The following is a 25,201-nucleotide window of genomic DNA, read 5'->3' as shown; positions in this document are numbered from 1 at the left end:
GAGAGTCACTCTTTTCCTGAGGCATTTACTTTCAACACTCCAAAACAGGCATCTAGACCAATAATTTACCCATGTGTGTGAGGTCTTAATGACTTCAGCAGGCTGACCACACACAAACATAAATACACCCTTCCCCAGGCTCCTGTTTGACTTTCATTCTTTCATTTTTCCTGCGGTGTCTAGTGCAGATTGTGCCTGACTGTTAGGTGAGAGCCTATTGGGAGAAAGAGCTGAGACTGTTGAGATGCTAATGCAGGAGAGAGCTGTCTGCCCAGAGCTCAGAGGACTCAACACTGATAAGCTACCACAGCACAGATAACTCTGTCAGAGAGAGAGAGAGAGAGAGAGAGAGAGAGAGAGAGAGAGAGAGAGAGAGGGGGGGGGGGGGGGGTTAAACACAATCACCAAGAGATGGAAACTGCAAACAACAACAACAAAGACAGGGGGAAATAACTGTGGTAAGCATGAGTAAATCCTGTGAAGTGCAGTTTCATCAACTCACCAGAAGTTTCGTTAATCAAGGCCGGCTCAAATAAGAAATTTCAAAGAGACTCCTTGAGGAGGGGTGAAGGAGCCCCGAAATAATTAGGAGGGCTTAAATGGGGGGGGGGGGGGGGGGGAATCAGCACTCTTCCATTTTGCATTTCCTCTTTTACTCTCCATTTCCAGATTATTCCAAAATTTTGTATCCCTTCCACTACTTAAGGGAAGCTGCGACTGTTGAGTAACCTGAGTAAATGTTGATAAAGTGTCCAACATTCCACACTTTGCTTTTTTCGGTTACTTAGGTGCATCATCCGGGTGTGTGAAGTGTACTTGTTGGAAATTTCAGTGTGAACACGCTGCTCACACTCACACTGCCAGAGTTTGTAACATTCTAACTGAAAAAGTAGCAACACTTTTGTTTCAATCTGAATTAATTCATTCCGATTGATAAATCCGAATGTAGTGTTTACATGACTGCTAAATAAAGAGATTGGGTTGATGTGCGCGTTTATATGTCACAAGATACAAACCGGAATAGATTTGTTTGCCATGACTTCACTGCACGAATATACAGAGTTTCCCGCTGTTGGCGCATATTAACATTTATCTTACATTGCTTCTTTGTTTTAAGGGAAGACTTAATATTTATCTCTTTCGGATCCTGATTAGGAGGCGACGAGCACATGAAGCTTTGTACCGTTCTGCTTATATTTATCAAGCAGTAAAAACGTCCCGTCCCGCACCCAAAACAAGGTGTCTTTGGATGACAATCCGAAACAAGGACTGATTGGATGTTTTCCTGCTCAACCTCACAGACGAGGAGTGGGGAGAAAATTTTAGAATGACACGAGAGTCATTTAAGACAATTCATTCAACAAACACAACAGCTTGTTTCACCCCTCATACGTCATTCCACACGCGCAGTACTTTCCAGTTTCGGGTTTCCATCCAATCAAGTGTCATCCTGATCGGATTAGAAAAGGTTTAAACCACCCCTTACAATCCGAATTAAATTCTAATTTTAATTCTGATTGAAATGGTTGCATTTAACTTTTTTTATCCCGACCGTGCTACTAGTCCAATCATAATCAGATTAATTATTATTATTATTGATTGATTGATTTAAGGACTCGATTCACACCTGAATTCAATGCAAGCATGATGAACAGCATTATAATCAAATCAGCATATCGGAATGATTTCTGAAGGATCATGTGATACTGAAAACTGGAGAAATGGCTGTTATATTGTATTTAATAAAAAAAATTGCCCACCATCTTCCATCCTGGGATTATCTTCTCTGCAAAGGCTACAATTTGAAGCAATATTGCCTAAATGAGGGACAGCATAATGAAGTTGCCTACCTTTTGTATCAGCCTTGCAATTATACTAGAACTTTGGAACAGAGCTCAGAACCCTAATTTCTTTCCTTCATTACCTCACTCCTACTTTTCCTCTTTAGTTAGTCCAGCATCAATAGGTAAACAAATGAACGGTGGAAGAAAGCATAGCACATCATCTAAAGACGAGGACCGCGGATGAAAGGATGGCTGTGAAACAGGAAAGGGGCACTTGAGCAGGTGTCCTCTTCATTCACCTGCTCTCTCTTCAAGACAGACAGAAGGCACAAAAAAGGGAAATAAAAGGCAGATAGGAATAAAAGAGAGCAAATTACCAAAGCTCTCTCGTCTTTTCAACTCGCCATCTTCAAAGTGCTGAGCTTCAGCAGCTTTGCACAAATAAGAGCTGTGGTTCAGATTAACAGTCTCTCTTGTGATTGTGTACGGAGCCGAGTGTGGGTCCGCTTCATGAGAGTTCCTGGAGAAACATGCGATACTTCTCTGAATGAAGGACTATTTGAATACAGATGCCGTTTCTTTATGCGACGACTATTGTGTTGTGGATTCAGAGATGTCTGATGTAGGCTGGAGAGGATTGAGTAATGGAAAATGTATGTGAAGAGGTGTGAACAAGGCTGTGTGTTTACCTGTGAGTGTTTAACCCAGAGTAAAGCTCCCCTACAGGGTTGAAATAATCCTCCTATTCAGAAGGACTTTAATTCGGCCTCACAATCAGGGATCCAGTCACTCAACAGGGGTGCGGAAAAGCACTTCATGTACAAACCTGCTCTCAGTCTCCAGCGACTAATATACCAGACCCACAGCATTAAAGGATGACTAATGTTAAACCCGTTTACCATCAGAATAAATAGAGGGGCAGACAGAACTTACTTAAACAGCTTTGCAAATATAAAATAATTGGCAGGTCACTTTAAAGCAACATTTCGTCTTAACCACTACTCGAGACAGAACTACTCAAAGTTATGTCTATGTACTGCATCTGTGCAGTAATTTCGATGGTAACGGTAATTCCCTAGCAATGTGTATAATTCCAAACAATACACTAGTTAACAAAAAAAATACAAAAAAGTCATTGTACATTCTAAACCTGTTTGGCTTTCTTCCAACAAACACAAATTTTCAATACAATATGAGTAAATGGAAACTGAGCCTGTCAGGCTGCAAAAAACACCAAAATGAGCACCATAAATGTGCTAATTTGAGCTATTTTTCCCAGACATATTGTATGGGCCCTATCATACACCCGGCGCAATGTGGCGTGACGCAAGTGTGTTTTGCTAGTTTCAGCCCCAAGCAGTTATTTTCACGTCCTGCGCCACGTTGTTTAAATAGCAAATGCATTTGCACCCATCTGTTCGCCCATGGGTGTGCTGGTCTGAAAACGAGGTGTGTTCAGGCACATTGTTGGAGGTGCGTTGCTATTTTGAAGGAACTGAAATAGACTGCGCCATTGACCAACAAAAACCTGGTCTAAAGTCAATGGTGCAGTTTTTTTTTTTGTAATATTATTTATATTTTGTTTTATTGCTCGTTACACCCAAAACACACCCATTTCTCATTAAGAGAATAGGGATAGCCCTTTCAGACCAAGCGCCGGGTTAAACTAGCAAAAGTTTAACTAGCAAAAGTGGATGTGCACTTGCGGCGTGCGCTTAAGACTATGCGCATAGAACGTTAAAATAGGGCCCTATATTTGTGTGAGCAACAAGGTAATTCCATCATAGCTCTCAAATTATATTTATGTGCAATCAAACATGGTGTGTTCAAGATGTAATGAGCAAGTTTTTGCCGAATTGTTGTAGACATATGAATCGCATTCATTCGAATTCATTAAAAATCACTACCTAGCTAATATCCAAAAAAGCTAAATTTTCTCATAAGATCTGGTTGCAAAACCTTCAATATGACTTTCACTAAATCTCCACAAAGACTCTGCAAACCTGTAGGCCAACAAATTTCAAAATGCCCCAACCTGAGATCACAATCTGAAGTCTGAGTCTCACATTTGAGCCGCGGGATGTATATAAGGCGCTCACTGATATGCTGTCAGTAAGACTCTCAAGCTCAAGCTCAAAATGGGGCTCTCAGTGCACCCCCCATCACCGTCATCATCATACCACAGTATCGATCTGACGCGCCGTTGACACCTTCACAATGCAGCTCTAATCCACTACGATACTGACCGCTGAGCCCCAGATTACCAACGTCACCTCTTTTCATTACTTCAATTACTTTTCACTTGAGAACAGCTCTTGGTTAATTGATTCAAGTGAGATTGCATGCTTTCTATTAGAAAATCTTAAGCACCCAGGTATAATCTTGTGGCAGAAACTAATACAAGGCAAATCTTTGATACTGCTGTTTATCTTTGCTGAAATTAAAGTCCCAGAGGCGGCGTGTCTGAAATGTTATCCCGCAGACTGAATCGAGATCAGTTAAGAGGAAATGCGGAGTTAGACACAGAAGACGGCCTCAACGCTGATGGGGTTAGAGTTTAAGATTTTCTCACTGTCTCTCTGATAAAGCGGATGGTTATCAGTGGGTCTGTGTGTGATTGGCAGAGACGGTGATGAGAGGATGATGATAAACGGGTGTCAGTGTGAAAAAGGCCCGAGGGGTTGACAGCAGGGAGTCAACGGCACAATGGCACAGCAGATAAGAGCGCACAGATGAGTCTGTGGCCCCTCAGAATGACTACACAGAGAAAGACAGATAGATGAAGGAAAAGAAAAGAAAACAGACAGAGAGGGAGAGAAGCAACAAAGGTGGAGAAGTGAAGTGCTTACGGAGAAGGGGCCTCAGTGGCAGACGCCAATGACACAATAAGATGATGAAGTGATGGGAGATGGAAATACAACAGACGGGTGCAAAAAGGCCACATGAGACACACATACAGAGGAAATATAAAACAGTCTGAGAGAAATGGAAAAAGTGAAGAGGAAAAAAGATAGAGACTGATTCAGAAAGACTGATAATAACGAGATGGAGAGCGTTTCAGAAAAGTGGAGCTGGGCTAATTTTATTGAATACTGACAATATATTTGCAGATGATATAAAATTAAGCAACATTTCTCTATTCAAAACTCTGATACCATTAATTGTTTGAATCATTAACAATATATATAGGGTATTTAATATCTCAGTGGTAAAGCATGTGGCTAGTGGTTTTCCCAAGTATATCTCATAATATTATCTCATTTTAATATTTGTAATATTATCTCATAATTTGGCAGCAGGTATATAAGGCTGCTGTCACTTTAAGACCTTACACACGGATCCATTACACTGCTACAAAGGTGTTTTTTTGTTTTTGTTTTTTTACTGTTTACGTTCATTTAAAACATAACTGACTGTTTTTACGTGAATACTCACCAATACCAGCATTTAGACATTGTTGTGTGCGTATTTGACTGTTTAAGCGCAATAAGAAGTGGAAATTAACTCAATTTAGTATTGAGTGGCAGCTTTATGTGCAACAAAGGCACGCAAATTTTTGTTGTGATCACAAATTCTGTGGGAATGAGTCAAATTATGCGCAACAAACGAAATCCCTCACCGAAATTCAAGCCCTGTTACACCAACAATATTCATCCGAAGCAAAATAAACAAATGAGTAAGGGGTGGTGGGTGGGTCGTGTCAACTCGCTGTCGGACAGATGTGTGTGAGAGAGAGAGAGAGAGAAGCTGGTATCATGTATCTATTCTTCGGAAAATTAGTATTGGAAGGGTTTCACATATTTCAGTATTGATATGTATTGAAAACAATCACTATTTTTGACAACACTTTTGACAAAAATGTATATATTATATATAAAATTCAACATTCAAAATTAACGTTATTATTATTATTATTATTATTATTAAGAAATTAACATTTACTAAGCAATTTTATTCAGGAAGGATGAATTAAAGAAAAGTGACAGTAACTACATTTATAATGTTACAAAATAGTTATAATAAATGCTGTTCTTTTGTACTTTATATTCATTAAAGAATCTTGAAAAATTAATCATGGTTTGTTTTCACAAAACCATTCAGCAGCACAACTATTTCAAACATTAATAAAAATAAGAAATGTTTCTTATTCAAGCATCAAATCAGCATACTAGAATTAGAGGTCTGCACTGAAGCCCGAACCCGGCCCGTACCCGAAGTCATTTAACCCGACCCGACCATTATGGTTATATTTTAAGCCCGAACCCGAGGTCTGTTTCTCACAGAAATACCTTTTTTGTGTTGCAATAAGCTGTATTTTATGATTGCTTGCAACCATAATTAAACACATATTACATGTAAACACCGTTTCACTAAGGCACAGCGGCCACCTCAGCAGTCAGCAAAAAGAGAAAAAGCGCAGACTTACTAATTACGGAAGGTCAAACAGTCACAAATTCCTCTGTAGCTCAAACATTAAACTTCAAAACAAAGTTTGCGCAGTTGCACAACTATTTACATTAATATATCCTTCTCAGTACGAGTTATGAAGGAAGAGAACAGCATTGACAGTTTATGGTTTCAGCGCGTCCTCCTCTGATTGCGGTCTTGTACCTAAAATAGTGCGCAAAACAGATTTGTAAAATGATATTTGATCAAATAAAAATCATTCATTTATCATTTTACAAAAAGTTTTTGCGCAAGTCCTCCCGCACTATTTCGGTCACACCACAGCAATCAGAGGAGGGCGGTGGCGCTGAAACTGCACACGCACTTTCTCTCTTGCGTGCTCATATTTACGATCACAACACGGCAAGCACACGGCACGCAAATTATATGTATAGCCTATAATTTTTCTCAGTTACAAACCCAAACCCGACCCGAACCCGAGGCTATTCATTAAACATTAACCCAAACCCGACCCGAAACCCGTGAGTTTTTCGGGACCCATCGGGCTCGGGTCCGGTAGCAGAACTCTAATTAGAATGATTTCTGAAGGATCATGTGACACTGAAGACTGGAGTATTGATACAGAAAATTCAGCTTTGCTATCACAGGAATAAATTACATTTTAAAATATATTTAAACAGAAGACACTTATTTAACATTGCATTTTTTTTTAAATCAAAAATATCCTTGGTGAAATAACTGACTTCATTCAAAACAATTTTAAAAATCTGACTGACCACAAAGTGTTAAACATTAGGTAAAGTAAATGTGCTTTTCCAGGTATTGTTATCATAGTCCATATAAATTAAAATGAATACATATCAACCAATCTTGTGTTCAATTGGTGAACAACAGTGTGTGAAAGAAGCCATTTATAATGTAACTATTATTTTCTTTTAACCATTTAAGCACTTACAATTAACATTTGAGTACTAGTTGAAATGATGGTTGAAAATACAGACAAAAACAAAGAAAAAACAAAAACTATTTATTTTGTATTTGTGTGTTCTTCCAGTCGAGGAACCATCATTTCAAAAAGTAGATTCATAACTTTAAATGTAAGAACTACAACAGTATCAAACCAGCTGAAAACAGTGTGGCATGCTATACATCGCTCAGCCCCACAACACACACACACACACACACACACACACACACACACACACACACACACACACACACACACACACACACACACACACACACACACACACACACACAGTGGATCTATATCTAGCTCACACACACAGCTAGCAATACGCAAAGTATAACTTTACTAATTGGCTTCATTTCCATTTGTAGTCCAAGTGTATATCAGTCTCCTCATCATAACAAACATGGTTTATCAGGCCTCTACCATCTATGCTCAGACATTATACTTATTTCCCCCCTTGCCTTTTTTCCAGTTGACAGTAAAGTTCTATTCATATCGAGTCTCAATCATGAAACACTAGCAGTAAATATCAAGGTAAATCATTCGTAAAACAATTCTCATGTAAAATGTTGCATTGAATTCAAAGCAACAATTTATGTGAGAATAGTTGTATCAATGATTTACGAAAAAATATTTTATGCTTGTGTTTCATGAATGAGGTCCACTGAGCAATTTTTTGTTGTTGCTGTTTTCTCACATCGAAACTGCATCCCTGAAGAATGCATTCCGGTAGACTTTATTCACATAGTAAAAATTCACTCAGCAGCATTTTTTTTAACTCACTGGGGAAAAAAGGCCAATAAGATATAAGCTTTCAGGGCATGATTTAAGAAATTCATTTGTAGAATATATTATTATATTATACAGTATTATATTATCACTATTTTATAGTACTGTTAGGGTGGTGTTGTTTCTTGCTGTTAGTGTGTTGTTTTTTGTTGTTGTTGTCCTTTCTGGATCTTGACAGACATGGTCATTAAAGGGTCACTCCACCTCTGGAAAGCTGAATGTGTATTTAAAATGGGTAATATATGTAGAAGAAATGTGAAATTATTTTTGAATTTGGAGCTTTCTAGACTGAGAAAAGGCCGAAAATGTATTTTTGCTTATGTGGATGAAAGACAACAACTCCCAGAATGCACTTGCTTCGCTGCCCTAGGAGGCCACGCCTACCGGTAACAGAGCGCAGTAGTTAAACAACAAGTCTAGGATACTAGTGAGTCTCCGTGAGTCTGCCCGAAAATGTGTTTCGAGATCGCCCAAAATGTCCGGGATTCGGCTTTTGCGTTCTACAGTCTATTCATCATGTTTACTGTGGCGAGCAGGACGAGTGAAGGCCGTGTGGAGAACGACGCGAGGCCGGTGGCGTGATTACTGATGAGCGACACCTGTGAGACGCACCGGTCTCGTATCTCTCACGGAGGAGCGGGAATTTTCTTAGCAATGTTAAAACGCACATCAACCAATCACTTGTTTAGCGTTCATGTAAACACTACATTCACATTCACCAATCAGAATGAATTCAATTAGATTGAAACAAAAGCTGTGCATGTAAACAATGAATGGCGACCGCAGAAAGCAAAAGCTGAATCCCGGACATTGACGGCCGGACATGTCTGGGAAAAAGAGGACGGTAACCCCTAAAGTTACTACTCAGCTTTCTCCACAGAACAAGAGCCTGCTAGCTTACATTCCAAAAAAGATGGCTGACACTATGTGTAATCCCAATCCTCCATAATGCATCCGTCTACGTATTCAGTACCTTCGTCCATATTTTAAAAAAGTTTCTGCCGGTGACATCAAACGCACTGGCACTGATCTGTGATTGGTCTATTAGCGCATTAGGTCCAGCCCCATATGGGCGGGTTTGAAAGGGTGAGATCTAGTGCTTGTATTCTTTACAGAAATCCCCCTGTCTTACACTTCCTCCAACAATGGCGTAAAATGACGATGTTTGCGTCATTGTAGGAGGAAGTGAAAAAGGTAAATAGAGGATTTCTCTCGTCTCAGGGGAAAATGAGAGAGTGTTGAACGACCATTCAATAGTATAACTGTGTTTCTAACAATGGAAAGCTTAATCCAAATGGGTGGAGTGACCCTTTAAAAACTTTTCCAAACGTGTTGCAATATTTCAAAAACTCTCATTTTGAGTTTCACGGAAGAAAAAGTCATATGGCTTTAAAACTTGAGGGTGAGCGAAGTATTCCTTTAAGGCGACCAACCATAAACCCACTGAACACTTTCTTGGAATTGCACATTCCTACAACCTCTAACTGTTATTAGCAAAGTGCTGGCCGTACTTATGGCTTTCAATTTCTATATTCAAAGTGCAAGTGATAATTCATTTTTTTCCCTCTCAATTTCAAGGATCATTTGCCGAGAGCGGAGAGCATCCAGTATTTCTCACAGTGATGGCACAGCCGGTTGCTATGGTGAGAGTCTGGTGTAAGACGTGGCAGAGGAGTCATGCTGAGAGGAAGTGACCCTATCAACCCTCCTTACTGTCCGTCTGTGCTCTGAATGTGCTTCGGGGGATTTCTGACTTTTGCAAAATCCTTTCTGTTGCAAACAAAGATAAATCCTTAAAGATCTACAAATGTGTCTAACTTTAGAATCCAAACAATCAAATTCACGTAGATTTAGAACACATAATAACAAATATTGTAGCATTTCCAAAATCACCAGAATGCATAAACTAAGATATGACATCCAGCAGACTGAAAGCATGCAAGAGATAAAAAATTCAATAAAAATGCAATTTTGAAAAAACTTGCCACATAGTGAAAGAAAAAAGTTTTTCAAAGTTATTATTGGAGTTCATTTTACGAGAAAACATTTTAATCATTCTACATAATTTCAAGTTTAATTTATAATAATAAACAGAACAAAATGTTAACTTGTACGAGGTAAGAGGAACACATGCATCCACTCCTCTAGACACATAGTAATGATATTCCATTCACAGGCTACTCCAATTGACCCAGAATTCCCTGTGTGACACTTGATGTATTTTTGTTGAAATAACGTTTACTTCATAGTTTTTTTTTTTCTAATCAGTTACTTCATGTACATTAGGGTTTTAAGTTTCATCTAATGTTGTTAAATTAATTATGTTAATGCATTATGTAGTGTTACCATGATGGAGTTTAGTATTTGAGTGAATGGCACACCTTCTACACTGAAAAAAAACAATAAGTATATGTTTTACTTAGAAACATCTAAGTAATTAGTACAATAGATATTGTGTGAGACACCATATCAAATGTTGCTCCCGACGTGAGACCTCAATACTTGGTAGACCATACACAATGTCGGTAACATTTGATGGATTGTTTTTGTGTTTGAATGTGTCATTTTGAGTAGGAAATGAACTCCAAATGTCAGAAAATGGCAAGTTACTAATCCTAACAACAAAAGCAATAAAACAGTGTAAAAACAGCTGGAAAAAGGTGAAAACTGAAAAGCCTGAACTAACTTTTTCATGTAAATTACATTGTTTTTTTTCTGTAGTATTTACTTCACCACGAAATAATTTTCATTAGTGTATATATTAGTATTTACTTCATCTTGTGGAAAAGCTGCTTTAGATTCTCTTTGATTCATCATGTGACTTTCTCATCACCACCTGTTTTTGGTGGTTGTCAGTGTATTACTAAGGTACAAAACCGATATTAGTACTTCATTAGGTTGGAATATTAACAATATATCAGTTAACAAACTATGTTTTTTACAGGAAATTTAAGTTAAATATGTAAAACCTCAAATGTAGCTATCGTATTTTTTACTGTAAATTTCTGGATCGCCTAAACAGCAATGCCACCCACACCACCATGGTCCTGTCTAAAGAGTGTGTGTGTTGCTGTTGTACAGGAACAGAGTGTATCAGAAGTGTCGATCAGAGGTCTTGAAGGCCGGGTGTGTGCCTTCAGAAGCGCTCTGGGATTCAGAGGAGGCTGGCGAGAGAGTCTCTAATCCCAGACTGGCTCATTAGTCATCTCTCTCCTTGATTAATGCATGTGTTTGTTTGTGTTGGGTGAGCCCTTCCCCTCTGCTTTCTGAAGCTGCTTAATGAATAATCATTTTATATGCAAGTGCCACAAAGCCTTGATCTTCTCAATGAGGAGCAGGAAAATTGGAATGTTAGCTAATGATATGATAAGAGGAAGAGAAAGAGAGAGAAAAATAGAAGAGATTAAACAACAAAAACAACAACATGTACAGTACCAGTGGGGTCTAAAAGTATAAGACCTCAATGACAATCTAGGATTCTTCAATTCAAACCTGGAGATAAATAAAAAATGATTTAAAAACAAAGGAAAATGTATGATGTAAAATGAAGAAGAAACTATTTCTAGTTCACTAGCTATGTATAGATGGTCAGATGTTCATTTCCACTGAAGCACAAACTGCTCTTTGGATCATTCTCAAATCAGGCTGGAGAACATGATCATCAGGTGCATTATATATACATCAAGGGGTTAAAGTGGGCCGGAAAGGTCCGGAACGCAGATAAATCAATAAATATATACATTCATTAATATCAATGATAGCGCGATGGTAGGCTATTGTTTAAAACAATGTCGCGTGCACAGTCAAATTGCAGCAAGCCTGGTGCTCCTTCTGAAGGAGTCTTTCTACGTCAAATCAAAACATAATATCAACCCCTGACTTTATGCCAATCCCACCAACTGCGGAAAACGTAGCCTATAATTTTTATTATTTAAAATTACTTTTAACATTTAAAAACTTCAAATTCAAATTCAAAAGCTTGTAGAAGGTTCTGGCTACAGCTTTCCTGGTTGCCTTGAGTAAATTTACTTTCTCAGAAAATGATTCATAAAACATATAAATATCAGTTGAGCCTATGTTTACTTTCTTCACTGACACAGATCAAATGAAAAGACAATCAGTCAAAGTTCAGCTTTAGTATGAGAAGAAATAGGGCAGGATAAGGAGACTGAGAGAAAAAGAAAGATGGAGATGAGGAGAGAGCAGGTATTGAGAAATAATCTAATGCACACTGAAATGGTTTTAAAGCTATTTATTATCCATTTTGTTGGCCTTCAAAAGTCTTAAATTGCACATATGTAGGTCCGAGATATCCACATTTTCAATTTTAACATAGTATCGTCATCATATCAGTGTAGATGTAGATGGACCAAAATAAAACCATTAAAATATCAAGTAAATAAGTATTGTAATACTTGGTGCCACAGTGACACTCTTGTCCCAAAAAGTATTGCTGTACCACAATACTCAATATGTTGTCCTAAGGTGAGTCATTTTTCCCTGTTGCAGCTACACAAAGTTTGGTTCCCCCACCTGCCAAATACCACTTTAACCACTGTATACATCAAATATACATTCATTTTTCAATTCAGCTTCCTACTTAAATTGTTATGCAAATAACATTCACACTTGCAGAGGCAGTTATGTTTTTAAACTAAAAAAGAATGTAAAACATGTATTAATCATTTTGAATAAGTGGTCTCACATTTTTGGATCCAAAAATACATACACTATACCATTGAAAATGTTGGGGTCGATACAAAGTTTTTGTCTCTTATGCGCAAAAAGGCTGCATTTACTTTGATGCTGAATTTTCAGCATCATCATTCCGGACTTCAGTGTCACATGATCCTTCAGAAATCATTCCAATATACTGATTTGCTGCTTAAGAAACAATTCTTATAATTATCAAGTTTTAAACAGATGCTTCATATTTTTGTGGAAACTTTTTTTTCAGGATACTTTGATGAATAGAAAGTGTAAAAAGCATTGAGTTGAAATGGAAATCAATTTTGTAGTATTATAAATGTGTTTACTTTCACTTTTGATCAATTCAATGCATCCTAAAAATAAAAGTATAACATTCTTAAAAAGAAATTAAATAATTCCTGACCCCAAACTTTTGAACGATAGTGTGAATGACAGACACACACACACACACACACACACACACACACACACACACACACACACACACACACACACACACACACACACACACACACACACACAAGAGAGAGACTTCTTACTTTACACCAAAAGGGCCAGATTTGTTGCTGGTTTCCTTGGCTGTAAAGTCCATGTCAGTCTGTACGTGCATCCCCTACAAAAACAGGTCAAATGTACAGAAAACCATGAGAAACTGCAAGAAAAAGAAAGTTAAATTACAATAAACTGCATAAGCCAAACAAATATGCAAACTGTTACGACCAGATCGTTTCAAGCCGTAACATAAAAGAGGGAAAGTTTTATTGGATTAAATATATACCACAACCAAAAATAATATTATTAAACAGAAGTCTAGGGATAAGGGAAAACAAAGAAATAACAAACAACTATAACAAAATCTTGACGCTACATGTGTATGAAAATAGCTTTCCCAGAGAGTGCCTGTCCCAAATAAGCTGTCCCTGCACCAATAGAACCAGGAGACTCAGGGTCGTCACACAAAATTATTAACATTAATAGGATGACTCACAATGTTACACTTTATTTTAAGGTGTTCGTGTCACAGTGTAATCAGGGCCTAAAACTAACACTCGTCAAGCGCCATATAAGAGTAAAAATCAGATGGTGAGTATAAGGAATTGTGTCAAAGTGAAAAAACACGAACGACGCTCGGGACAGATGAAGGGCCAGTGCTGCATCGTCACGAAAACACAAGATGACACAAAAGGGAACTCAATTTGTTTCACGTGTCCAGAAATCCGTGTCGAGCTTTCTTTTCAGGTCATCTTGCGCTTGAACGGACATTTCAAACAAAATTCCCGTAACAAAAAAATGTATGTCTTAAGTTAATGTAAATAGCTCTTAAAGTGACAGCAGCCTATTTCTAGAATTGATTGTAAAATTTAATAAATCAAAAAAAGACAAAGAAAAATCACTCAATAAATTTAACTTTTGTAAATTAATCTAGATGTTTCATGGCTGGTAAAAAATTTTTTTATAGCCAGTAAATTTTCCTGTTAGTTCCTGTTAGAAGTTAAGTTTTAGGCCCTGAATGTAATTATACATTTAAGTACTCAGTAATATTAATTAACTATACTTACTATAGAGTTAGGTTATGGATAAGGGTTTTGTTTAAATTTAGCTGCATGTAATAATGAATAGTTTACTGTTATTACAATGTTAAGTACATGTAACGTGTAACAAGGATACTGTAAAATAAAGTGTTACCCAACGTAAATTAAAAAAAAAAAAATAATAAACCATTAAAAAGACTAAGCTTAAACTATTTCAGCTTTGCACATCTTAAAAATTCAACGCATATGGTGGGAGATGTGACTAGACAACCAAATATGTCTGTTTGATGCACATTCACAGAACAACATTTAAAAAGCACAGATGGGATGCAAGAACACATACTTTATGAAAACCCCTAAAAAAACACTTACAAAGAACATAAAGTAGGAAAATACATTTAATGGTAAAATAAACAGGCAATAAATGCAAATGTAAGCTAATGACGAGCAAAACGAGTCTCCTTTATATCTCACTGTGAAAAAGAGCCACATAATAGGACGTTATTTTACTTGCCTACCGGTTGCAAAGGCTCAAGGGAGGAATTTCATCTGACAGAAATGACTGCTGATTTGAGCATTAAAAGACCATTAGAGCGAATGTGCCAGAACTGATGAATTTCTCTCAAGAAAAACACCAAATTTATCTCATGTCAGGATTTGAGAATGATCATTAGTCATGTAGCTGCTTTTACTAACGCATGAGTGTGTGTCGCACTTTGTTTGACAGTAATTACAAATATACACCACGTATATGTGTAAATGTGGTTTGTACCAGGATAATGACTTGCACAAGTAATATCAACATGTGTGTGTGTGTCCAATGAAATGCAATAATTAATTGTATGTGGCATTTCAGGCTTCACTTGGATGGCTATGTTCATACCGAAGACATCATTTAGCAGATGTTGTGCCAAGCTTATCTGATTTTGTGCACACGACTGGCATTAATGAGAACAACCGTAACAAACGGTGTGAAAATGTTGCTTTAATCAACCGAGAGTTGTCTACTGACCACAGAACTAATATATAGTATGTAGTTTTGGGCCGGGACGGTGGGGGTGACGTCCGTAGGGAGGGCTGGTCACTCAGATGTATCGAGCACCAGAAATGCATCATGCTGCCCTTCAGCTCTGACAGAAAGTGTGGCAGGGGTCAGCATGAGCAGAAAGCCCTAATGTACTTGCCTGTAACCTCTGACCCCATTAGCACCTGTCAATCAAACCCCTGCCTCTCAAAATGGTCCTTTAGAAAGCTAAAAGTGTGATTTAAGGAACGAGGTCAGAAGCTTTGTGAAGAAAGGAGCAGGACGTTTAATATACCATGCGGGCTGCCCAATAACGCCTCATTTTCTTTCAATAGCTGGAATTCTCTGTATGTAGGTGTGAGAGTATTTTGAAATAAAAGTATTATTTTGTGATGATATTGTATCATTACTTTGCGCATATGTATCACTATTTTTGATGGGCGCGTTCATATAACATTATATTTCCGAAGATAATTTCAAGTTAAGAAGTTTAAATCTACAGAAACATTTCTCAAACTCTCTTGAGCATTTGCTGCTATATAAGTCAGGATCCATTTATGATATGGAGATACAGTAAAACGCAATATATCAAATCACGGCATGTTTTTTTTTAAATATGCATCATATTGTGAAGTAGATGGTAATACCCAGCCCTACTTTGAAGAATTAGAGACTGAAATATTAGCCAACTGTACCTCACAGATCTGCACGTCTGCATAGATTACTCAAGTACATTTAAATACCAAGCTACATTAAAATATTCTGCGAACTATTAACGTTGAAATTAATAAACTGAATTAAGATCATTATCACTATACAGTAGCACCATCCTTGATGTGAATGGAATTTTAAATAGTTCTACCAACGTTTATTTACCCTCATACCATTCCAACTTCCGTTCACACTTTCGTTTCATTCTATCCAAACTATCATTAGGACTCTTATATTCACAAAACAACCTCATTTATCAGGGTTTCCTATGCAAACTGGTTAGCCAAATCATAACAGAGATAATTAACATCTAAATATATCATAGGAACAATAGAAAAAAAACAGAACATTTAATCCTAAGACTCAATAAAAAGGGAGAACAGTGGTTTTCTAAAATGAATTTATAACATTGCAAGTATACTTTAGGCAAACGTATAAAATTTAAGATTTAAGATAGCTAAAGCATCAAGATGATCAGGTACCAGCTGTAAAACCGAAGAGAGCTTGGTATTTCCAGTAAAAAGAGTCAGGATGTAGGCTTGAACGTCTTTTCTACTTTATCATACGGCCTTTGTAAGAAACACTGGGTTTGAAAATGGAGCTTAAGGCACTACATAAACTACTGCATGTTAAATGTGTCTTCAAGTGCCAACCCTGGCAGTGAAGAGACTACAAGCGTTAACTCTTCATCATCCTGAAATCTGACATAACCAGCATGTGCAGTTATGTCAAAACGCCTACTTTCATAAACGAGGCACTGCAAACAATTAACCGAACAGTGACAACTGATGGCTTGTTCCCTTGTTAATACACACACAAAACATATTTTTAATGGGCATGCAGAAGGTACATAAACACCCACCACAAAAAAGAAAGAAAATGAAAACAAGAGTGAGTCTGTGATTCATTCTCCTCTCATTTTTAATGATTAGTTTGTGCCGTTTGAGTCACGGTTTGGTGCTGTTGCTAATTAAAGAACAAAAGCATTAATCTAGCGGCTGACTGATGATCTGATGAGCATGTCACCGGTTTTATTTGCTCGTACTGCCTGATCTCCTTACGCTGACCCTTGTCTAATGAATAACACGGATGGAGCTGGCAGTAATGGAACGGTGCCGAACAAAGAGACCGCGGCAGCCTTGATAGAGCCAAAAGGGGAAGGAAACACACTGGAGGGTATGATGGGATACGTACCACATGCTGAGAGGGTTATGAGAGTTTGCCTGTCTATATATATAGGTGTTTCATCGTTTTAACCGAGGCATACATCACATTCCTGTCTTCTAAATGAAGACATCTGTTCCAATTACTAGTTCAAGATGATGATGGCTATCAGCCTATGAGAAGCAGTGTTTCAAATGTACTTTTACATTACACTCAATGCAGCTCTGTTGGGCTTCAGCATTTAATATGTGGACGTGACGTACAACAACATGAATAGCATTGTTGGGATTTGGGAAAAACAGTGCAGATGTGCTGAAAATCAAACCAAACATGCACATAAGCAAAAAAATATGGCCAACAAAGTAATATGAAATACACTGACAAATACATGCCATGTTTTTGGACATTCTACCCTGATGTTCTTTGAAATACTTTGGGGTACCATCCAAATACCAAAGTACATGAAAATAGTAAACATTAAAGAGATCATTCACCAAAATTCACTGTTGTTCCAAAGACTTTAATTTGTTCATCTTCAAAACAGAAATTATATTTTTAATGAAACCTGAGAGATGTCTGTCCCTTCATTAAACATCAATTACACCAAAACTTTCAAAAAGGTTCAAAGTTTCACCAAAAACTTCAAAAAGTGCATACATGATAAAAGTAAGCCATATGAATCAAGTGGTTTAATTCAAGTGTTCTGAAGAGATGCAATAACTTTATAGGAACAGATTTTATTTAGACTTTTGCCATAGATAAACATGGATACACGCAGACACATAGAGCACATCAAATATGGTAAACAAGCCCAAACATGCTTGCTTGATGCGCTTGACAAGCTCAATTCATTTGGATTCCTTAATATGGTATTGTATAAACGTTTCGAAGCATCAACGTTTTGGGGGAATGGACATCACTATATGTGAATAAAAGCCCAAATTAAATCTGTTCATCATATAAAGAGATCGTATCTCTTCAGAAAATTTAAGCTAAACCGCTCGATTCATATTGATTATTTTTACGATCTCTTTATGAACTTTTTGAAGCGTCAAAGTGGTAGTTGTGTAGCTGTCATTGAAGGGACTGAAAGCTCCCAGATGTCATTAAAAAGAGCTTAAATTCTGTTCCGAAGATATACGAAAATTTTATGGGTTTGGAAAGACAAGAGGGTGAGTAATAAATGACAGATTTTAATTTTTGGGTGAACTATCCCTTTAAGTTCTATTGAGGTAGCATGGTATCTAACAATCATAGTGCTACGTTATTGCCCCATAAACATCTCAGTCTGTTCCTAACACAAAGCTATAATTTGGCTTCAACATATTTTGATTATATGAACCACTTTTATAGTGTTTTTCTGTCCATTTTGGAAATTGCAAGTACACTTTCATTGTATGCAAGTTTCACAGAAGAAAACAAATACAGAGAATATAACAATGGCAAAATTAAGTAATGGTGAGTGAAAACATTTTAATTTCAGGTGAACTATTCCTTTAAAGAGAAATTATTTAAACCTTATTCAGTGAGACAAAGAATAGTCAAGGATCCAAGTTTACAAGCTTTGTATGTTTTTTTGTCTATTCCCATCGACACAACAGGTGGACCATGAGCAAAGGCGGAAAGAACCTCTGTCAACAATATTCAACCAATTCCTCACAGGAAGTGTGGTGTTATTTACCATCAAACACACACTCAAACTTCCCCCACAGGAAGAGAGGCATCACAGCTCTAACAAGTGATACATTTAAAGTATCACTTCTTGGTGACTATTAAACCCAGAGGGTTCAAGCTACAAAAAATACTCCCAGAGCAATTAGCAGGCACTGAGATCCTCCCAGAGGGCAACTGTTCTAATGATGGCAAGACAGACTAATAAACACGCATGTGACAGACCACAGACCAGAAAAAAGCTTAAAGACGACGTGAAACAAACAATAAAAAAAAGGTACCATTTTGGTACAGGCCAATAAAGGCACTATCACAAATAAACCTCTTCAGGTTAAAACAAGACTTGATCAACCTGTTGGGGTTTATTTTTTAATAATGAACAGCTGACTAACACAGCTCTTTGGAATACTTGCTTATGATCGATCAATCATTGGATTCAGTGACCAGATTTTTCCTAATTATCAAAATCATCCATGGCAACACTATATAAGCTTGCTTATCTGGGTAAATGAAACGGGTGCTCATTTCAAGTCTTATACAATATACATAAGCATAACTGCTGCCATCTTGCACTTCAGTTATTGATTGTAGTGACAGTGACTAATATATATTAATATTACTGTAATATTGTATCTTTTGTATGTTCCACAGAAGTCATCCAGGTGTGGAACAACATGAAGGTGAGTAAATGGTAAAATAGTGCATTACAAAATCTGCCTAGCAACAAGAAACACTGCAACGATATTTCAGTAGTAATTAATTAATTACAGTATATAGTAATATTTCATTTTGGGGTAAACAATCCAGATAATATACAACTGATTTGATAACTCAAATCAATATGTCATGTCCACATATTTATTAAGCAGGTTAACAATAGCAATTAAATAAGCAGGCTAATGTAAAGTCAGTCGAATACGGTTGCAAAATAAATCCCTCTCCTGATCACTTTTTGTCGCGGTTTACAGTATTTAGCTATATGACAGGCTGTGACTGAACATTATCACTTACAGTCTTGACAAAACAAGTATTTTCCAAAAAATTAAAATCAGTTGGAAGTCTCTATATCTTTTTTATTTACTACTGGTTAGTTGAAAAAAACAAAACGTGGGTTTAAGGCTGGGTAATGTACTGGATATTTAGTGGTGATTAAACTTCCATTAGTTAAAGACGACCGCCTAAATACTGGAATAAAATGGCAATAATTATCCAAAAGAATTGTTGCGTCCAAACTAATTGCATCTCAAAATCACTTAAAATAATGGCCTGTGAAAACTAAAATAAAGTCTGTGGCAAATTCTGGATCACTGACACCCACCAATTTGGCTTTTAAGATCCTTTTAGCACTTCTTTTGTCTTTGGAGAGGGTAGAGTAATTTCTGAAAAGTTTGAAATATCTGCCTGTGTTCTTCAGTGGGAGCTGAGGGCATACCCAAGGGCCATTGCTCTCTCTTTTCCAACCACTTACTTCTGCCGAAAAAGGGCAAGTGACAATCTGAACAATTACACAGGACTATTACCTCAATCAGGTATAGAGTAGTGTGGACTCTCTCTTTCTCTGCCCATCTTCCTCCCTCTCTAGTGGTTTGCAGTATAGAAGGGTGCAATGCTCAGTGCATTAGTGAGCTCTAACCCTGTCATTTCTCAGACACACTCTCTTATTATGGACACACCGAATGTTCCAACAGCCAAGAGGAGAAACACTCTGAAAAGACAGGTCTAGCAGAGAAGACGAACGAGAGAGGTGGAGATGTGTGAGGGACCATGTTGAAGAATGGTAGGTCAAAGAGTCGGAAACGCCTCAAAATGTGAGAGTCCTTTTAGTAGTGTGTGCCATTCAGAAAATAATTTGAAATGCCTTTAAAATAACATTTCAGTTCCTGAACAGGGTTATTAGTTAACAAAAAACATAAAAAAATGTTATTAGGTAGAGAACAGTTATACACATATACACATACTTATGTGTTAAAATGTCCGTCTTTGCAAGTAAACACAGTCATTTATGTCTTAAGTGAATGTAAACAGTTGAGAAAGAAAACACACAAGTATTCTGGACCTATGCAGTCGGTCTTAACCATACATCCAAATATACCTGCTGTCATTAATGTTGATCAAACAAACAACAACAACAAAAGATCAAATCTCTCAGTGCTCTTTATTGAATACATTTTGTAACTTTAATAAGAATAAATGTATTTAAGTTTTTCAGGTCTATTTAATCTATTTTAGTTTGTTTTCCTATATGCTTGTAATTCATTTCTTTGTTCTTTCGTTATGAAATCACCCATACTCATTAGATTAGAAAAAAATAAAGGTGATTTACATATAATTGATTTATATATGTAATTTATATATATATATAAAATATGAGGAAAAAAACCTATATGAGGGCAGATTCGAACCCAGAACCTCTGACATGCTTAACAAAAGTTCTACCAGACCGTTAGTACACACTAACTTTTATAGTGGATCTGTGTAAATAATCACTGTCTTGAAGAATTTGTACTATATAATGCTTTTGATATAAGGATTAAACTATTGCATTAAAAAACTGTTTCTATGAATTCCATGTCAATAAATTAAACTTAATGTACTGTTGAAATTGATATCTTGATTTCATAATGTTATATTTTGTTTGTTTCGCCAAGTGTAGTGTAAATGCAGATATCAGATATGGGTCACTTTTAAAAGATGATATAAGCGGGTACTTAAAAATATCGGACATAGTCCAAAAATCGGAATTGGGCATCAAAACCTTCAGTGTAAGTACGGCCTTTCTTCACATTTATTCATAGGTTTTGCCTAATGGGACCAAATACAATAGCCATGCAATATATGGTTTCATTTAGTTTCTGCCATTGAGAGATATCGGTGAATAATGCCTCAGTATATTATTGCTGAGTTAAATTAATGCACAGCATTGAATAGAAAAACTAACGAACATGACAATACCAATGATAAAAGCTTCTTATTGAGATTACAGAGATTAGGGCAGACAATATCTGATTTAACAATAGGTATACTGTACATTAAGTCCACATTATCACCTATACATAGTTTTGACTGCTAGTGAGTGCAATGAACGTTGAACTACAGTGCCAACATGTGAACGTTACATAGAACATCGAGCTCTATGCTTTCTAAAGACCAAGAAAAATGTTAGTTTGCTGTAAAACTGTAAAAGCTACTGCGAGTCTAACACGTGGGCATAGTTTGTTAACTTGGTAATGACATAAACGAGAAGTGAAAATCCCAGTAATGGTCTCCTGCCACGTTTCTTAGGTTTCTTTGTTCAGGTTCTCACTCTTTCTGTCACACACAAACACGTATCTCCTCCAGCTGTACATAAAGCCTTCATCAATGAAAAGTGCCAGTTTAATTACACCCAATAGGCTGAAAGAGAAAGAGGGAGAGGGAGAGAGAGAGAAAGCGAGACAGAGAAATTGATGTTAATTGGGGGTTTGCGAATGAGAGGCTGTTGGATTAAAAGCAGAGCCGTTTTAATTTGAGATCATGTATCCCTTTTGAGTGTCATTTTAACGAAGCATGTGAGAGAGCAGAGAGTGTGTGAGAGTTCACAGTACATACAGGAGTATAAGACAGCGAGAGGCCAAGCTAATCAGGTGTAAGTCAGGCGTTGACGTCACAAGGCATCTCACAAACACAACAAAACACACTTATCTAAAGTTTGCATTGGTCATGCCTACACCAAACACTGATACCTAAACCTACCCGTCACTGTAACCTTAACCAGTGAAATCGAATGCACAGAACTAGTTTAGGGGGGAAAACACCCTCAACCACAAACACACTGATGTAGGAACTGAGCAGTATGACAGGTTTATACCCTGACACTAATTTGTGAAGTTAATTACCGTAGAAGTTTGCAACTTGACACATTTTATAAAGCCATTTTATGTATACTGCTTTTTTACTTCAAATGTGCCTCAGAATTTATTCCAGATTTTACTCATTCATTTATAATAAATAATTGTATTTTTCTTTATATCCATCAAGCTCCATATAAAAAATATATATATATATATATATATATATATATATATATATATATATATATATATATAAAATAATAATATAATAATAATAAGTCGTAATATCAAATTTTTCATAATAATTGGTCATATCTTCCACCCCTACACTGATTTATTTGAATGTTAAGCATTACACATTGTGTCTTTCTCTGTGAGCTGAGGTCAGATTGTCACCTGCGGTCTAGAACTACCACTCCAGAGAGATCAACACACTGAATTTCATGGCTGAGATTAACGTGAAACTAATACTACCATATTTCTTCATTCAAGGTTTTACACAGTGAAAGGAAGTCGAGATGAGATGTGTGGGGTTTGACTTTGCCGGTCACTCAGTATTACTGATATTCTAGAGCAGCGGTCAGGAACCTAGGGCTCGGGAGTCACACCTGGCTCTTTGACAAAAATCGTGTGGCCCGCCAGGTCTCGCACCCTTTACCAACAATAGACAAACAATTCAACTTTCAGCTTTCTGCAGAAAAAGCAGCCAATTACAATAACTTTATGTAACCTGCCGAAGTTAATGAAATGGAATTTTTTTAATAATAATATATTTCAAGTTGTTGCATGTTCAGTGCTGTTCGCGTGTGTCATGACAGGGGAGATCCTAGAGATCATGAACTCAGATTTGTGGAAATGGTGATAACTATTTTTAAAACTGCAGCGAAAATTTACACATACAACACAAACACTGCGCATTGTTCCTCTCTCTCTCTATCTCTCTCTTTCTCACACACACACACACACACACACACACACACACACACACACACACACACACACACACACACAAACACAAACACAAACAAACACACACACACAAAGATGATTTATGTAACCCAGGTGATAACTTAAAATGAAAGCCCTGCACAATTAATTCCATATTACAACTTATTTCTTGTTTTTTTATTTGTTTTTAATTGTCTATGTACCTAATAAATTTACTATTATTGGAATATTATATAAAAATGTATATAATATATTTTTGTATTATTATTATTGTTATTATTATCTTGCTGTGGCTCTTTTGGAAAAATGCATTAACCAAAAATGAAAAATTGGCTCTTTAGTAAAAAAAAAAAAGGTTCCCGACCCCTGTTCAAGAGTGTGCTGTAAGAGCTTAACCAGTGCTACAAATCCCACTGGATACAGAAGTGAAAAAGTGGTCATTATCTGGTAAAGTGAGATGGCTTGGTGCTTTGCAATTAAAAAAAACTGTAGGTGAATTTTGTGCTAGCAGGTAATATCTTTCAAGTAGTTTTATGAACTTTACTTCTCCCATTGCCATGTATATATATAAAAAAACTTTAATTTACAATCACATTTGATACATTTAACACTTCCTTGCTGAATAAAAATACTAATTTCTCAAAAACAAAGCTAAAACAGTATTATATAAACAAAAAAGCTGTGGTTGGTCACTTAAAGGGATAGTTCACCCAAAAAAGAAAATTCTATTATCATTCACCCACCCTTAAGATGTTCTAAACCTGTATGAGATTAATTTGAACTCAAAGTAAGATATTTTGAAGAATGTTGGTAACCAAACAGTTGCTGGTCCCCATCGATTTCCATATGGAAAAATAAACACTATGGAAGTCAATGGCGACCAGAAACTATTTGGTTACCAACATTCTTCAAAATATATTTTGTGTTCAACAGAAGAAAGAAACTCATATAGGTTTAGAACAACTTGAGGATGAGTAAATTAACAGAAATTTTATTTGTGGGTGACCTATCCCTTTAAAATATCAGATGATCTCTTCCTGTCTAAGTGGGCAGATTTTCCCTAAATTTTGTCTTGGATCAGATCTTAGCTAGAAGAAACTGCAATGTGAACCTTTGTGTAAACTAAAGTAACAAATAAAGTGTGCTTATCCAGTGGACATTGGACTTCTTCTGTGCCACAAAGGTATATGAACCCCAACAAGTAAAAACTCTAATCCCAGATGAGAGGTGTGCGGTGCCGGCTGACCCTCTCGGAAACACTGAGCTTGGCCAGTGGGACTGCAGGGTGAGGTCCCTGGGTTCACACTCGGACCACCAACATAACAACCAGCAAAGATAAAAACAAATCCACATATCTAATTGGTTCTTAAGGGAATTTTAACGTTCTGCGGGTATAAAAATAGACTAGGACACACAAGACAAATATATCCCAGCGGAATCTCTGTCTCTCATGACTAATATCTGTAGAAATATATTCGCAAGTGACAGTTTCCAAGGTTACAAACCTTATCTGCTGTCTCCATCCTCTGGAGTTCTGATTTTAAATTGAAAACTATGATTATCACAGTGGATTTAGATAATAATGTGAGAAATGACGCTAGATGGTTTGTGGTCCATTTGCTACATTACAGGAAGGTGCACAGGAGTAGTCTGCAATG

At 36.9% G+C, this 25,201-nt stretch overlaps 1 protein-coding gene across 5 annotated transcripts in view; it reads right to left on the bottom strand.

Moving 5' to 3' along the window:
• Positions 1-25,201, bottom strand: part of pard3bb (par-3 family cell polarity regulator beta b) — a 343,528-nt gene that overhangs the window by 208,487 nt on the left and 109,840 nt on the right. For all 5 annotated transcript variants that reach the window (XM_077216357.1, XM_077216355.1, XM_077216356.1 and 2 more), the window contains exon 6: positions 13,203-13,276. In XM_077216357.1, the coding sequence (XP_077072472.1) occupies positions 13,203-13,276 (74 nt within the window). The remainder of the gene's footprint in view (positions 1-13,202; positions 13,277-25,201) is intronic.

Source organism: Siphateles boraxobius, unplaced genomic scaffold (genome assembly GCF_051911475.1).
Source record: "Siphateles boraxobius isolate OS27281-9 unplaced genomic scaffold, OSU_SipBor_1 7, whole genome shotgun sequence".
In the NCBI taxonomy this organism is placed as follows: Eukaryota; Metazoa; Chordata; class Actinopteri; order Cypriniformes; family Leuciscidae; genus Siphateles; species Siphateles boraxobius.
Note: the sequence above shows the minus strand (reverse complement) of the source record. Positions and strands in the feature narration are given on the sequence as shown.